Source organism: Physeter macrocephalus, chromosome 8 (genome assembly GCF_002837175.3).
Source record: "Physeter macrocephalus isolate SW-GA chromosome 8, ASM283717v5, whole genome shotgun sequence".
Taxonomy (NCBI): domain Eukaryota; kingdom Metazoa; phylum Chordata; class Mammalia; order Artiodactyla; family Physeteridae; genus Physeter; species Physeter macrocephalus.
Genome location: NC_041221.1, coordinates 79,194,570 through 79,210,552, shown reverse-complemented (window position 1 = coordinate 79,210,552; position 15,983 = coordinate 79,194,570). Strand labels below are relative to the sequence as shown.

At 34.5% G+C, this 15,983-nt stretch overlaps 1 protein-coding gene across 1 annotated transcript in view; it reads left to right on the top strand.

Moving 5' to 3' along the window:
• AP3B1 (adaptor related protein complex 3 subunit beta 1) overlaps window positions 1-15,983 on the top strand; it is a 277,730-nt gene that overhangs the window by 68,450 nt on the left and 193,297 nt on the right. The window contains exons 4-6 of the mRNA XM_007129837.4: window positions 7,788-7,883; window positions 8,738-8,898; window positions 10,987-11,053. Of these exons, the coding sequence (XP_007129899.2) occupies window positions 7,788-7,883; window positions 8,738-8,898; window positions 10,987-11,053 (324 nt within the window). The remainder of the gene's footprint in view (window positions 1-7,787; window positions 7,884-8,737; window positions 8,899-10,986; window positions 11,054-15,983) is intronic.

The window sequence follows — 15,983 nt, the reverse complement described above, 5'->3', positions numbered from 1 at the left end:
GGGAGGAGATAAGGGGATATATGTATATGTATAGCTGATTCACTTTGTTATAAAGCAGAAACTAACACTTCATTGTAAAGCAATTATACTCCAATAAAGATGTTAAAAAAAAATAAAATTAAAAGTTTATTTAAAAAAATTTAAAAAATATATATATATAATTCTGAATTGATAGTTCAGTTAAACTGTCTTTGACTTGTTATGGCCATGATATCTGAGCTTCTAATTTGATATGTACATTAGTTTTATGGCTTCTGGTATAAGAAAGTTCAAGTAGCTGAAAAAGAAAAATCAAGATTTCACTTAGAAAATTTGTGAGCTGTAGGTAAAGCTTGTCTTAGTGTTACTGGGAATAGAGTCTCTCAGTAGCAACAGTGATTGCTAACACTTAAAAAATACCATCTGTGCTAGGTTGTTAATGCCTTACTTATATCAACTCATTTTATCCTCAAAAATAACCCTGTGAAGTTGGTTCTTTCATTTTCCATATTTTCAGTATGAGGATAAGGTAGCAGAGGGGTTAGATTATCTGACCAAGGTCACATAGCTACTATGTGGCAGTCAGAATCCAAAGCCAGGTAGCTTGGCTTCAGAAATCATTTTAGGTCATTCCCCTTTTAGACCCATCCTTCCTGTTTGATTCCTTCCTCCTCTTTCTTCTTTAGTGTCTTTGGCCTCTTATCATCATCTGGTATTAGCTATCCTTTGGAGGTATCTGGCATTGGTATAATTTTTTTAAACTTTATTTTATTGAAGTATAATTGATTTACAGTGTGTTAATTTCTGCTGTACAGCAACATGATTCAGTTATACATATGTATACATTCTTTTTCATATTCTTTCCCATTATGGTTTATCACAGGATATTGAACATAGTTCCCTGTGCTGTACAGCAGGACCTTGTTGTTTATCCATACTGTAACAGTTTGTATCTGCTAATCCCAAACTCCCAATCCATCCCTTCCCCTCTCCCCTCCCATTTGGCAACCACAGGTCTGTTCTTTATGTCTGGGAGTCTCTTTCTGTTTCATGGATAAGTTCATTTGTGTCACATTTTGGATTCCACATGTAAGTGACATCATATGGTATTTGTCTTTCTCTTTCTGATTTACTTCACTTAGTATCCTAATCTCTAGGTCCATTCATGTTGCTGCAAATGGTATTATTTAATTCTTTTTTATGGCTGAATAGTATTCCATTGTATATATACCTACAACATCTTGTTTATTCATTCGTCTGTCGATGGACATTTTGGTTGTTTCCATGTCTTGGCTATTTTGAACAGTGCTGCTATACATACGGATGCATGTATCTTTTCAAATTATAGTTTTGTCTGGGTATATGCCCAGGAGGGGGATTGCTGGATCCTATGGCAACTCTATTTTTAGTTTTTTGAGAAACGTCCATACTTTTTTCTAGAGTGGCTGTACCACTACATTCCCACCAACAGTGTAGGAGGGTTCCGCTTTCTCCACACCCTCTCCTGCGTTTGTAATTTGTAGATTTTTTTTTTTTAAAGAATCAATTTTATCTATCTATTTATTTATTTATTTATGGCTGTGTTGGGTCTTCGTTGCTGCACATGGGCTTTCTCTAGTTGCATCGATTGGGGCCTTCTCTTCCTTGCCGTGTGCAGACTTCTCGTTGCGGTGGCTTCTCTTGTTGTGGAGCACGGGCTCTAGGCACGTGGGCTTTAGTAGTTGTGGCTCGCGGGCTAGAGCACAGGCTCAGTAGTTGTGGCCCACAGGCTTAATTGCTCCGTGGCATGTGGGATCTTCCCAGACCAGGGATCAAACCCGTATTCCCTGCATTGGCAGGCGGATTCTTAACCACTTCTCCACCAGGGAAGTCCCTGTAGATTTTTTTAATGATGGTTATTCTGACTGGAGTGCGGTGGTACCTCATTGTAGTTTTGATTTGCGTTTCTCTAATATTTAGTGATGTTGAGCACCTTTTCATATGCCTGTTGACCATCCGTATGTCTTCTTTAGAGAAATGTCTATTTAGGTCTTCTGTGCATTTGGGTATAAATTTTTTATGTTTTAGATGTGGGTAGAAATGACCAAGTCCTGAGATACTGGTAATAAGTTATGCTGTAAATAGTTCACTCTGGAATTCCAGTCTTCTTGTTGTAAACAGAAAATTCTGTACTGTTTATTATTTATTCAGAGCTGTTTGTAATGTTCAGATAGTTATCAACAGTAGAACTTTTGTATTCATCTTTATCCTTTACAATCAGATTCTGGTATGCTAGCTAATGTTCTGTAACAAAAATGTCACTCTAAACATAATTACAGTAGTCTCCCCTTCCTTGTGGTTTCACTTTCCACGGTTTCAGTTACTTGTGGTTAGCAGTCCAAAAATATTAAATGGAAAATGCTGGAGGTAAACAATTCATAAGTTTAAATTGCACACTATTACAGGTAGTGTGATGAAATTTTGTGCCGTTCTGTCTGGGATCCCCGACCATTGACATCATCTGCTCCTGACATCAACACTGTCATGCTTAGTGATCCAGGATCACCCAGAGCAGATGATCCTCCTTCTGATGTACCATAAGAGGGTCAGTAGTAGCCTAACCCTGCATCACAATGCCTACTTCATTCACCTTACTTCATCTTATCACATAGACATTTCGTCATCTCAGATCACCACAAAAAGAAGCGTGAGTGCAGTCCAATATGAGAGAGAGAGAAAGAGAGAGAACACATTCACATAACTTTTATTAAAGTATATTCTTGGGCTTCCCTGGTGGTGCAGTGGTTGAGAATCTGCCTGCCAATGCAGGGGACATGGGTTCAAGCCCTGGTCTGGGAGGTTCCCACATGCCGCAGAGCAACTAGGCCCGTGAGCCACAATTACTGAGCCTGCGCGTCTGGAGCTTGTGCTCCGCAACAAGAGAGGCTGCGACAGTGAGAGGCCTGCGCCGTGATGAAGAGTGGCCCCCGCTCACTGCAACTAGAGAAAGCCCACGCACAGAAACGAAGAACCAACACAGCCTAAATAAATAAATACCTTTTTTAAAAAAAGTATATTCTTACAACTGTTCTATTTTATTACTAGCTATTGTTAGCCTTGTACTGTGCCTAATTTATAAATTAAACTTTATCATAGGTATCTGTGTATAGGAAAAAACATAGTGTATATAGAATTTGGTAGTGTCCATAGTTTCAGGCATTTACTGGGTGTCTTAGAACATATCCCCCACAGATAGAGGGGGACTACTCTATTGATCTATTTGTTTTGGATTTTTTTTGTTCTTGAAATACCTTGTTAGTTCTTGGAAACATGCTTAATCCTCTAATGTTGTGGGAAAACTGACATAAGCTTCTTAAAATTTGTGTTCAGAATTGATTTATGTTTCATTGCTATCAAGTACAAAATTTCATTTTTACCAGTATATACTACCTTAGACACACAGTTGAGCTGTATGTCATCTGCCATTCTATGTCAAATGATACCAAAAGTGACCTAGTAAGCTATAGTACTAAAATAATCAAAGGTTTAGTCAATACCTCATGAAGTTTGATGTACTAGTACTGATAAACTAATTAAACAGGGCTTCCTGTGTTCTTCCAGCCTACTGGGGCTCTGCTATGATTAGCTTTACAGCAAGGAGTACTGTAACACTGAACAAAAGTAACTGATCGGAGAATGGTGTAGTCACGGAGCTTTAAGTACTCCCATTTCCGGTCACAGAATGGTTTCAGCGAAAGTAGGCTTTCTCTGCACACCTGCAGCCAGTCAGTGCCTAGGCCTCTTGTGGTCAGTTTTGATTGATTCTTATAACAGAACTAGAACGAATTTAGTGTTTTGCAACCTTCTGTGATTTAATAATGTTATGCTTTTTGCTATAACAGTCACAATCATCCTTCTCCAATAGTGAGTAATTATAGCAGTGCCTGGTAGCTCAGCTGTGGTTTGAACGTTTCAGTGTTGCCAGTATAAACTCCTGGATATATTCTGGAGTTCATAATTCAGCTTTAAAAGTTGGCTCTACAGTTAAGTAAATAAAGGTGTTGCTGAGAAAATACATCCCAAGATGATGAGGGGGTGGGTGGATCCTAACCCATTCTTGTTTCAAAAGTTTCCCGAGAACTGTAGACTGAGATCCGAATATAATTGGTAAAGAGAAAGAATATTTTAAATGATTAATTTTCTAAAAAAACCCCACAAGTTAAAGACTTTTGAGGCAGTCTTCTTAATACCTATTGTTTTCTCACAGTATGTTGATGTCCTTTTAGACATCTACTTCATGAATTATATCTACTGGTGGTAAGTTAGATCCTAGATATAGCAATCTAATGGGAAATGTCTTTTTTTTTTTTCTTTTTTCCAGTCTCTCATTGGGCTGTGATGTTTCATTCAGCTGATAATTACTGGGCTTTTACTATATTGCCAGGCTATGTGATAGGTTGTGGGAATATATAGATTAATAAGGAATGGTTCCTGTACTAAATAACGTCATGTTCATTCCAAGGTGAATTTGAGAAATATCTTATTTAAAATACATCTTGTGTGTTGATTTGATATATTTAAGTTGGTATAAATCAGTCAACCAGCAAGTGTTGGTTGCTTTTTGTCACTGTTGTAACTTAGGAACTTTTTTTTTTTTTTAACATCTTTGTTGGAGTTTAATTGCTTTACAATGGTGTGTTAGTTTCTGCTTTATAACAAAGTGAATCCCAGCTATGCGTATACATATATCCTTAACTTAGGAACTTTAAAATCTGGTTGGGGAGAAAATCATTTATAACTCAAACAATTAGATAAGTGCTTCTTAAACTGTGATTTAAGAATTTTTAAAATTTATATTTCCATTTAAATATAATCTAAAACATTGGGTATATTTTGGATCATTTGGTTGCCATCTTGTATACTAGTACTATGTAATATTGGAACCCATTTTTTGTATTCTTGTGTGAGGTCACTTGATTCCATGATCATTTGAAAGTTTCATGGACTTTAAGGGGCCTAAGTGGGTTGATATCATCTGTAGATGAGTGGTCACTTGGGTGAGACTGCTTTTGATTGATTGGCACTAAGAGGTATGTTTTTTTAGAGTGAATTTGTTCCTGATTGGCTAATGTTCAGAAGCAAGGGGCTGTCACAGGTTGGTTGACTTGCAAAAACCTGTTGATTTAGCTGAGTTTTTGTCTATTGAACAGGTTTAAAATAGTTCTGGTGGCTACATGTTGCCAATGCTATAGAAAAAGCCATCATAGGAATGTGGGAACTTAAAAATATTTTCAGTTTCAGATTGTTTATAATGAAAATTTTAAAATACTTTTATAATCAGAGAAAGTACTATTATTCTGTGTTGGAGGATGTCTAGAAAGATGAGATTCACCCCTAAAATGAAAATGTCTTTATTGTTTTATCTGAACATAAAATTAATATTCATTGTAAAAAAAATTAAATAATATAGAAAGATGTAAAGAGTGAGGGTCACTGGTTAATGCCATCACCCAGAGATAGTCACTGTTAACATTTTACTATATAAATTTTTTCAACTTTTATGCTTACCTGGTTTGAATCCTGGTTCTTCATTTAATAGATTTCTATATTGGTCAAGTTACTTAACTTCTCTGCTTCAGTTTCTTCACCTGTAAAACAGGAAAGGTAATACCTATTCACTGAGTTGTGAATATAAAATGAATTAATCTAAATATAACATGTAGAACAGTGCCTGACACATAGTTAAGTATTTGCTATTATTACCATATAATGTGCATTCTAAGACATCTGTTTTCTATTTTAAAGGTTATGCACTTGGGACTTATCTTAACAATTGAGGGTGGCTTACAATTGGCAGGGTTTTTTTCTTCCTCTCTTTGTGGTCTGTAAAATTATGGTACATATTACAATTGGTGGTTTATCTTAGAGTGATAAAATACAATATATGTGTATCTATTTTTTATTAACACAGAAGTGCGATCATGCAGTGCATACTGTTTTACACCCTTAAAATTTTTTACAAGGACATATTTTCATTGTCAGGTATAGATTTACTTAATTATATATAGTGACCACATAGTACAGCGTTATATGGATGTACTGTAATTTGTTGTACTGTTCCTCTCTTAGTGGAAATTTTATTGTTTCATTTTTGCTTTTGTGGAAGATTTTGATTAGTAGAACTTGGGAGAAAGTAGGATTGATAAACTGAGTGGAGATTGAGACAAAAAGTCAAGTTATATTTGGGGACTCTTCCTTGTTTGACTTTAAAGGAAGATTATGGGCTGTACTGAATACTGAGTTAAGGATTTTAGGTTTCGTTTTTAAGATTTTGTGGATCTATTCATCACTGAAGAGTAATTGGAAATATGTTTTCCGTTAGTTTCACCTATAACCCTGTCAATATAGTACAGACGAATCGATTGGTATCATCTTAAAATGGTGTGTTTAGCATTTTATCAGTAATGATAAAGATGCAGAAAGTATGTTCATTAAGTTTTCAGTTGTGTCCATGAAATTGTGAAGAATAGCAAAATAGGTTGGATTAAAGATTAAGATCTAAAATTATCTCAGGAGGGTGCAGTGATGTGTTGAATTTAAGTTGTTGAAAATGTCTATAGGTAAGTGTAAGATATTGCCCTCCTTTTAAAAGAAGAAACCTCACTAGGACAATTACTCGAGTATGGATTGATTTAGTCAGTAGCACATTTGGAAAAAGTATATGGTTTTAATCAAGAATTAGTAGAAGCACCTCATCTGGAACAAAATCTTAACTAGTTTGTCTTGCTTAGACTTCATTTGTAGTTTGGAGTGCTGTACTGAAAAAAATATAGACAAATTGAGTGAGTTCAGAAGGGAACAAACAGGATGGTGAAGGAACTCAAAACACTGCTGTGTCAAGGGAAATTGGACTGTAAGGGAGAGAAGGCCATGACAGTTGTCTTTAAAGAAGTCCAGATTGGTTACTGTGATATAAAATAAGGCCCAGTATAGCACTGTTTTCCTTTTCAGCATTGATTCCACCTATTTCCAGCTACTTCCCCTCATTTCCCATGCTCTTTGAACATTCCATTAACTTTTAGATATGTACTATGGGGATATATCAGAAAATTAATCAAGCAATGGTATCTGAAGATATTTGAGAAGGGAGATACAAGCTACAAGCAGTGTCAGAAGGAAGCAGTTGATGAATTTCAACTCAAATTCCAATTTTCATTTAATTTTTCTGCTCATCATAATTTTGTTATAAATTTAGTGATTAAATTGACTTTGAAAACAGTTTTCAGAACACACTTCCATCCTTTTGGAATTTTTATTACATTAAATTGATATTGTCACACATTATTCTTACTGAGCTGAAAATATCATGTAATGTATATTGGAATGTGACTGTTACCATAGAATCAGAGTTGGGCCTCAGCACCTTTTGACAGATGAGGAAACGTAAGCTCCCATACCATATAGTTAGTGGGCAGAGCCCAAGGTCTTTATGTTATTTGTATCCCTCGTTTTGAAAATACTTTTCCAAATCAGTTAATATTTTAATATTCTTGGATGAGTTTTGCTCAAGAACTTTTTTTTCCCATCAAGAGGAAGGACAACTTGATAGGATATTGTTATTGTGGATTGGATTATTAAAATGCTTACTTCATAAGCTTTTTCTGTTTCTATTCATTATCCTACAATACATTATCTTTATTTTACCATCTAGGCTATGAGCAGGTTCAGTTATTTAGTTCAGGAAAGTTGAGTGTGGATTTTAGTATAGAAAATGTTAAAATTTTAATTTTCACTCTGGCTGGGATTAAATTATTTTTTCTTATTCACAGATCAAGAAGTTAGTATATGTTTACCTGGTCCGATATGCTGAAGAACAGCAGGATTTGGCACTCTTGTCCATAAGCACTTTTCAGCGAGCTCTGAAGGTAAATAATAGAGTGAGTAGGCAAATAGCTGCAACATTTCTGCACAGTTGAAGGTGTGTCATTTAAAGAAGTGGAGCAATAATCCACTAAATGGTACAGTCATGTTTTGAAAGAGTTAAAAGGCCTCTCACGGCCCCTATTCAATGCCCTTAGAAAATAATTTATTTATTTATTTATTTATTTATTTTTTTGTGGTATGCGGGCCTCCCCCTGCGGCGGCCTCCCCCGTTGCGGAGCACAGACTCCGGACGCGCAGGCCCAGCGGCCATGGCTCACGGGCCCAGCTGCTCCGCGGCATGTGGGATCCTCCCAGACCGGGGCGCGAACCCGGTTCCCCTGCATCGGCAGGCGGACTCGCAACCACCGCGCCACCAGTGAAGCCCAATAATTTATTACTATAATCAACTGGACTTTGCCTTGTATGTTTCAGTTTCTGTATGTTCCTTTATGTTCAATATAATCATTATTGTGCCTCAAAGAGCTCTTCATCATTACACCAACTAGTTGTTGAAAGTGTACAAAGAGGGGACATGACTTTTTTTAAAGATAAAATTTATGACCTGCAGCATTTTGTTATTATGAAACTCTAAAAACCCAGCATGTTTAGTAATATATGATCAAGTAGAATTATAACCATTACTTTTCTTGTTAAAACATTATTCAGAGAAATAAACATTTAATTCTCTTTTTCCTTAGCCATTTCCATATACTGGGTATTTAAGTAGCTTGTTTTTTTTTTTTTTTTTTGCTATTGTTGTATTACATCCTATAAGCACCTGTTAACTGTATCATAAAGATGTATTTGAAATATTGAAAACTTGAAATGTTGATGAATATTTTTGCACTGTCTTTAGGACCCAAATCAACTAATTCGTGCAAGTGCTTTGAGAGTTCTGTCAAGTATTAGAGTGCCAATTATTGTACCTATTATGATGCTTGCTATTAAGGAAGCTTCTGCTGACTTATCACCATACGTTAGGAAGAATGCAGCCCATGCGATACAAAAATTGTACAGGTTGGTACTTTGTAAATAATACCAAAGATCCCTAATGTCGTGTGGAATGTTAAAGCCCCTGGAGGCTTATTTTATTAGCGCTTATAACTAGTCTGTCCTTAAACTAAGTAAACTCAGTGAGTGTGTTTCCCCTGCCCACAAACATTCTTTAGACATCTTTAATTTTATTTAGGTTATAGAGACCCTAGGCAGGTTTTTATTTGTGAGCCTGTTAGGGCCTGTGATAATTTATGGATTTTATAACGTAAAAATAATCAGAAATTGAATTATCATTTATATAGTCCATCTCTCATTACACATACACATATGTTATTAGAAAATTAAGATTTTTTTTCCTGTTTATTGCAGGGTAGAATCTTAAGTATGTTATTGTCTCAACTCACTTTGTTACCCCTTCTTCCATCTTTGATCCTGCTGTTCCCTTCCTTGCCTGATTCTTTTCCAGAGCTATTTTATTAAATATTATTTTAATACTGATTTTTAAATATAGCACCATACCATATTTATATGATATTTATTAAATTATCATACAATACCTTGATCTCTGTGGAAAACATATTGCCTAAATAAAATAATTATTATCTGTAATCATTTGGTATTATTTTCTGTTATTTATTTATTCCACAAACTTTTATCAATATCATTTTGTGTTTCTAGTGTTGTGTTACATGCATAAGATGTATGAAAACGATAGAGGATGTGGTATCACATCCCTACTGAGGGAAAAAGATCAAACGTATGCCAAATAATTAAAGGCAGTCTGTAATTGAATAAGATATTGCTATATGATATATATGTACATACAAAGGCACACTAACAATGCCTTTGATAGGATAGGGCTCAGAGATTATCATATAGGGTTTCATAAAGTAAAGATGTAAAGAAATGGGATTAGTTAGGAGAGACTGGAGAAGGGAGACTTGTTGGCATTTGAAAGAATTAAAAGGTTTAATGTTCAGATAATTATAATGGTCAGTAGTAAACTTTTATAATGTTTGTGAAAAGTAAAAAATCATTTTCTTAGGTTAACTGTCAGACAAAGTTATCTCACACTTCTTAGTCATTATCCTTTCTTGTTATCAACTTACAAAATAAGATCCAAGCTCACTACAATAGTTTAAAAGCCCATCACTGGGCTCCATTTAACCGCTCTTTGTCTTGAATTTACAGTCTCGTAGCTCAGTACTGCCTGTTAGTCCTCTACATAAAATGTTTTTATCTCATTACCATCTCTTGTTCCTCCTTTAGTCTCTACCTAGAATATTTCCTACTTTTTCCAGCTCTAAAGTCAAGTTGTTTAAGATTCATCTGAGATGTCACTTCCCAGAAGAAACCCTCCACAACCTTCCTGCCTCCATTGGTGTCCTTCTTCTTTATCCCCATAATCCCTTATATATATCTCCATTATATGGTATGATTATGTTTGGGACTGTCTTTATTAGACTGTCTTATCTTTGTATGCCCATCGTTTAGCTTCTCAGTAAATGAACAGTTGAATTCTATGCTAGGAAGAAATTATATTATTAACAGTATTTCAGTGCTTACAGCTGCTATTTAGATGCATCTGTCAATTCTGTGCGTATGTGGGCCTTTGTTTATATTTCTTGGTTTTAGATGGCAGGTTTTATTATGCATGTCTCTATCAGTAAACTAGAAGGGTATAAAGTTCTTATTTGGAAATTCTGTATATTTCTTTTTGACAATTAATGTGTCCATGCTCAAAAATGATTGCTACCCTGTTATTTTCCCCCCAGTTAAAAAAAGATTTTGTGGTTTATCTACTTGCAATTACTTTCTTAAGGCTTTCCAACTTCTTTTTAAGAAGTGGATTAGTTCTTTAAATATTTTCTTAACGGTATTGGTATCTGGGTTTAATTAATATGAGCAACTTTAGACAGAAAGATTAGGACACATCTGTGGGAAAAATCAACCTGTTCCACTTTAAATTTGTTTTCTGTTTATTTTTGTCTAGACATAAGTCTCCCCCACTTTAAAATTTTTTCAATATCCTTGAAATGATTAGCTTCATTTGAAGTTAGAATTAAAGGAAAAAAACTTAATGTAAATTTTTTTCTTTTTATGGTTTAGCCTTGATCCAGAGCAGAAGGAAATGTTAATTGAAATAATTGAAAAACTTCTGAAGGATAAAAGCACAGTAAGTAATATCTTTTTATGTCCAAGTAAAATTGTGCTTTATTTACATAGTATCATTTTACTGTTGTATATTTGATATAATTATTCTTATTGATTTTGAAATGGTATAAATATTAATGGCGCTCATTAAAATCCTTGAAGAATAAAAATGTCTAGGTAAAGAGAAAGATTGCATTTGGAATTTTAGTTCGTTGATGTTTCTTCATCAGAATCTGAAGAAGAGAAAGTTGGGGAAAGAAAATTCTTTTTTTAACCTGTAGCTAAATTGTTGACTGCTTTTAAGGTCAGCTTTTTTATTTTAAGCAATGATTTATTAGGATTTTTAAAGGCTGAATCACTTGGGAACAAATAATTATTTTAAAATGAAGTATTCAGTAGTAAAGAGATCATGAAAAATTAGAGGCGTTTTAGTGTTTTAGTATTACAAGTGTGTTTTTTTTTTTCTTAAATAGTAAAATGTTTTCATATGTATAACGCTGTTTTATTGGCTGGGTAGAATGATCTTACTGGGTAAATTTCCCATCTTTTGGGAATGTACATGTCTCTTCCTCCTTCCTATTCCACTCCTATTCTTTGTGTGTAGTGACATGATAATGAGATCTAGAAATAGTGATGATGCATGGGGTCTCTGAGCAGACCTCTGGAGGAGCTGGTGTAATGGTATCTTTGATGGAGGCTTCTGCACCCATATATGTGGCTCAAAACTATTCAGGAAAAGGATTCCAGCTCATCTTAGGATGGTATCACCCAGGTGCACATATATCTGTATATAGCAGCTATCTGATACAGTAACCACTAGACTCATATAGGTATTATTATATGGCTTAGCATATGGTCTGTCTTGGAGAATGTTCAGTGTGTATTTGAGAGGAGTGTATTGGGTTGGCCAAAAAGTTCGTTAGGGTTTTTCCATAAGATGGTACGGAAAAACCCAACCAAACTTTTTGACCAACCCAATATATTCTGCTCTTTTTGAGTGGCGTGTTCAGTAGATGTCTCTTGGGTGTAATTGGCTTATAGTGTTGTTCAAGTCTTCTGTTTCTTTGCTGATCTTCTTTCGTGTGGCTCATTGAAAGCAGAGTGTTGAAGTCTGCTATTGCTATAGAGGTGTCTATTTCTCCCTTCAATTCTGTCAGTGTTTACTTCATATATGTAGGAGCTCTGGTATTTGGTGCATCTGTATTTATAATTGTTTTACCTTCCTTTTGTCATTGTAAAATGTCTCAATCTCTAGTAACAGTTTTTGTTTTAAATTCTATCTTGTCCTATTTAAGTACAACTTTCTTATAATTGCTGTTTACATGGTATATCTTTTTCCTTCCTTTTACTCTCAACCTTTTGGTATTTTTTATTTAATGTGTGTCTCCTGTAGACAACATACATTTTAAAAATCTAGTCTGATGACGTATGCCTTTTGATTAGATTGTCTAATCAATTGACATTTATTGTTACTATTCATACAGTTGAATTTATAGCTGCAATTATGTTTTTCTAAGTCTTAGGTCTTTTTTTTTTTGTTCCTCATTCCTCTTCACCGTTTTTTTTTTTTTTTTTTTTTTGTATTCAATGGATATGTTGTATATGTTAATTCTTTTAATGATTTTTTTCACTGCGTATTTTTGAAAATGTTGTATTTACCTGAGACTATATTTGGAGACTAGGCCATTCAGCAAATTTCTTTTAGTCTATAATGTAGCAGAAATCTTCATTTCTTCTATAGTGGTTGGCATAATGAAGACAGAGAAAAGAAATTTGATTCCTTTTTGTCTTCTCTATGGCATACTTGTTATCTCCTTCTAGACCCAAATATGAAATCAATATTATTGATATTGTGGTTAACTTGATTTTAGTAATAATAAAGAAACATTTAGTTTCTTCTGTGTTGAAGACATTTGCCAGGTACTGTGTAGAATACTAAGATCTGTAAGAAACAGATCCTTTATTTTAATGTAGATTGCCATGATTTCTGCTACATAATAAACTAAAAGAAATTGGTTGTATGGCATAGAAATGAAATCTCCGTGTATAATGGGTGCATGTCTAACAAGATATAGCATGTCACAGATAAAAACTACCTTCTTTGGAATTAAACAGAATTGGATTTGTGTCTGAAGTTCCACCACTTAGTAGCTATGTATTAAGCCTTCATAAGTTTCAGCTTGCAAATTTTTAGGGCTTATAATTTCCCATGTATAAAGTTTTTGTTTGTGTTGAAAGAGCTGTTGTATATAAAATCCTCAGCACGTGCCTGACACCATAGAAGGATAAATAAGAAAGAAATGACTCAAAAAGAAATGTAAAGAATACAATTTCTTTGTAAATTTAGAATGTCTGTTCTTGGGTTCTGACCATTTATTTCCAAAATACAGTAGAAAAAAATATTGTACTTGTTCATAGTGGTTCTTTAATAGTTGTTGAATAATTGTGAGAATTAATTTGTTAATATTCTTGGTGATAGTAATTAGGTATTTTCTATTATTTTCAGTGTTTTGCTTCCCAGATGGTGTATGTCATGCTCAGAGTTCATAGGTAGATCCTTTGGGAGCTTTGACTGTCTATCATTTATAAGGCACTCTTGATTCCTAAAGTGTTATATAGGATACGTTTATTTTTTAAAAATTAAAAAAACACCTATATCTATTTTTCTATCCATATGAAACAGCAGTAGTTTATACTGAATTCTCTAATTCCAGAGCAAGAGCACAACGTTCCTTCCAGTGTCCTACCTTTTCATATTTGTGACTTCCTTTTTTCCAACATTAAGAAATGTGACTTGCATTATCCACAGTATATTTACTTATTTACTCAGTCCCACAATGCAGATAAAGTATTGTTTCAGAATTGCTAGCATGTACTCTGCGAAGAGTAGTGAGATGGGGACTACTAATTGAGTTAAATATTGGTTTAGAGTTATATTTATCGTTAGCCTTACTTCTTCGAATGCTGTTGTAAATTGAAATCGCTTTATCATTGTATGGTTAAACTTGTTATATTGTTCTCTAAGAAAGCTATTGATTTTCTGTGTGGTAATTTTATATCCTGCTCTTTACTGAATTCTTTTATTGTTTGATTTAGTTTTATCTTTCAATCTCCATTTGTTTTATTCTAGAAAATAAATCATATCATTTGCAAACAGGTAATTTTACTTCCTCTTTTCCAATACCTATGACTTTAATTTTTCTTGTCTAATTATATTGGTTTATAACTTTAGTACAGTGTTCAATAGTAGTGGAGATGGTGGGCATCCTTGCCTTGTTTTAGTTTAAAGGAAATGCCTGTAATGTATCTGTGTTAAGTAAGATGCTGACCCTGAGGATTTTCTCTTTATCTTTGAAATACAATAGTTTTACCAGGTGTCTCAGGGTTAGTTGATATGGGTCGATTTTTTTCCTAGTACCCAGTGAGGCTTTTTAAAATATAGATTTAGAATTTATGTTATTTCTGGCAAACTGTTGTTGTTGTTTAAGATTAAGTTTTAAATATTAATTCTGTTCAATTGTTACTTTTTCTTCTTCAGGGATTTCAATTTTCTCTAAGTTGGATCTTCTTTGCCTGTCTTACATTTCAGCCATTATCTCTCTAAACCTTTTTTCTTCTTTATCTCATTTTCATTCTTTTGGTTCTTTTTGTACTTTTCTTTAATGCCCCTTCCTAAATTTTTATTTAACTGTTTTCTGCCAGGGGCACTTTGCAACTTAATCATGATGTCTGGTTATTTCTTTTCTAGTTTCAACTTCTGTTTCTTCCTGATGTCTTTTGTTCATTTCTGTTGTCTGTTTTTCAATTTCTGATTCATGTTCATTTTTCTGATCTTGAAATTCTTCTTTGAGGCAACTTAATTCATTTTGAAGTGTTGTGTTACAGTTGGGTTTTTTGTTGTTGTTTCTTGGCTTCATCATTGATTTTTTTGTGTGGGTAATTTTCATGAGTTGAATTGTTTTGATTTTTATTTTCTGTTTTCAATACTTACAGATTACTTGCATCTTTACGTTTCTTTGGACAGGGTTGGTGGTTTGAATATGAGGTAGTTTGCATGATTCCTAGTATAATAGCACCCTCTCTATCAGAATAGCAAAGTATGATTTTTTATTAGATGGCTTTTGTGGAGAGGACATGCATAGGAAGGGGTGTATGTCCTAAGATTATTTTGATTCTTTTTTTTCTTGAAGGGGCCTAAATTTCCTCTTATTTCTTTTTTCTGTCACCTTGCAGTTTTTAAGATGCTCCTTTTTATCCACCTCTTTTTTAAACTTGTTTCTTTTTTTTTTTTAAATAAATTTATTTATTTATTTATTTATTTTTGGCTGCGTTGGGTCTTTGTTGCTGCGCGCAGGCTTTCTCTAGCTGTGGAGAGTGAGGGTTACTCTTCCTTGCGGTGCGCGGGCTTCTCATTGCAATGGCTTCTCTTGTTGCAGAGCACAGGCACTAGGCACACGGGCTTCAGTAGTTGCAGCACGCAGGCTCAGTAGTTGTGGCCCGCGGGCTCTAGAGTACAGGCTCAGTAGTTGTGGTGCACGCAGGGCCCAAACCCATGTCCCCTGCATTGGCAGGCAGATTCTTAACCACTGTGCCAACAGGGAAGCCCATAAACTTGTTTCTTTTTGAAACTTTACCTTTCCAAGGTAGCCTCCTTGAATCTTATTCTCCTTTGAAGTCTCTTCCCTGTATCTGCTCTGATCTACCAGGAATCTTTCTTAGTATTTTCACACTTAGGGTCCTTTCTTTCTCTCTGCTGTTGATTTTAGTTCCCTCTTATGCCCACCACTAACTCCTGTCTGCTTTGTTCTGGGCAGTTGTTTCAGACTGTCATAGATCTTTGTGAGGTTTTATGATGTATACATGAAAGATAACTCTCTGGGATTTAGGACTTATTTTTCTACTTATATATAATCGAAGTTTGGAGATTCTCTGTATTTTAATTATTTTTAGAG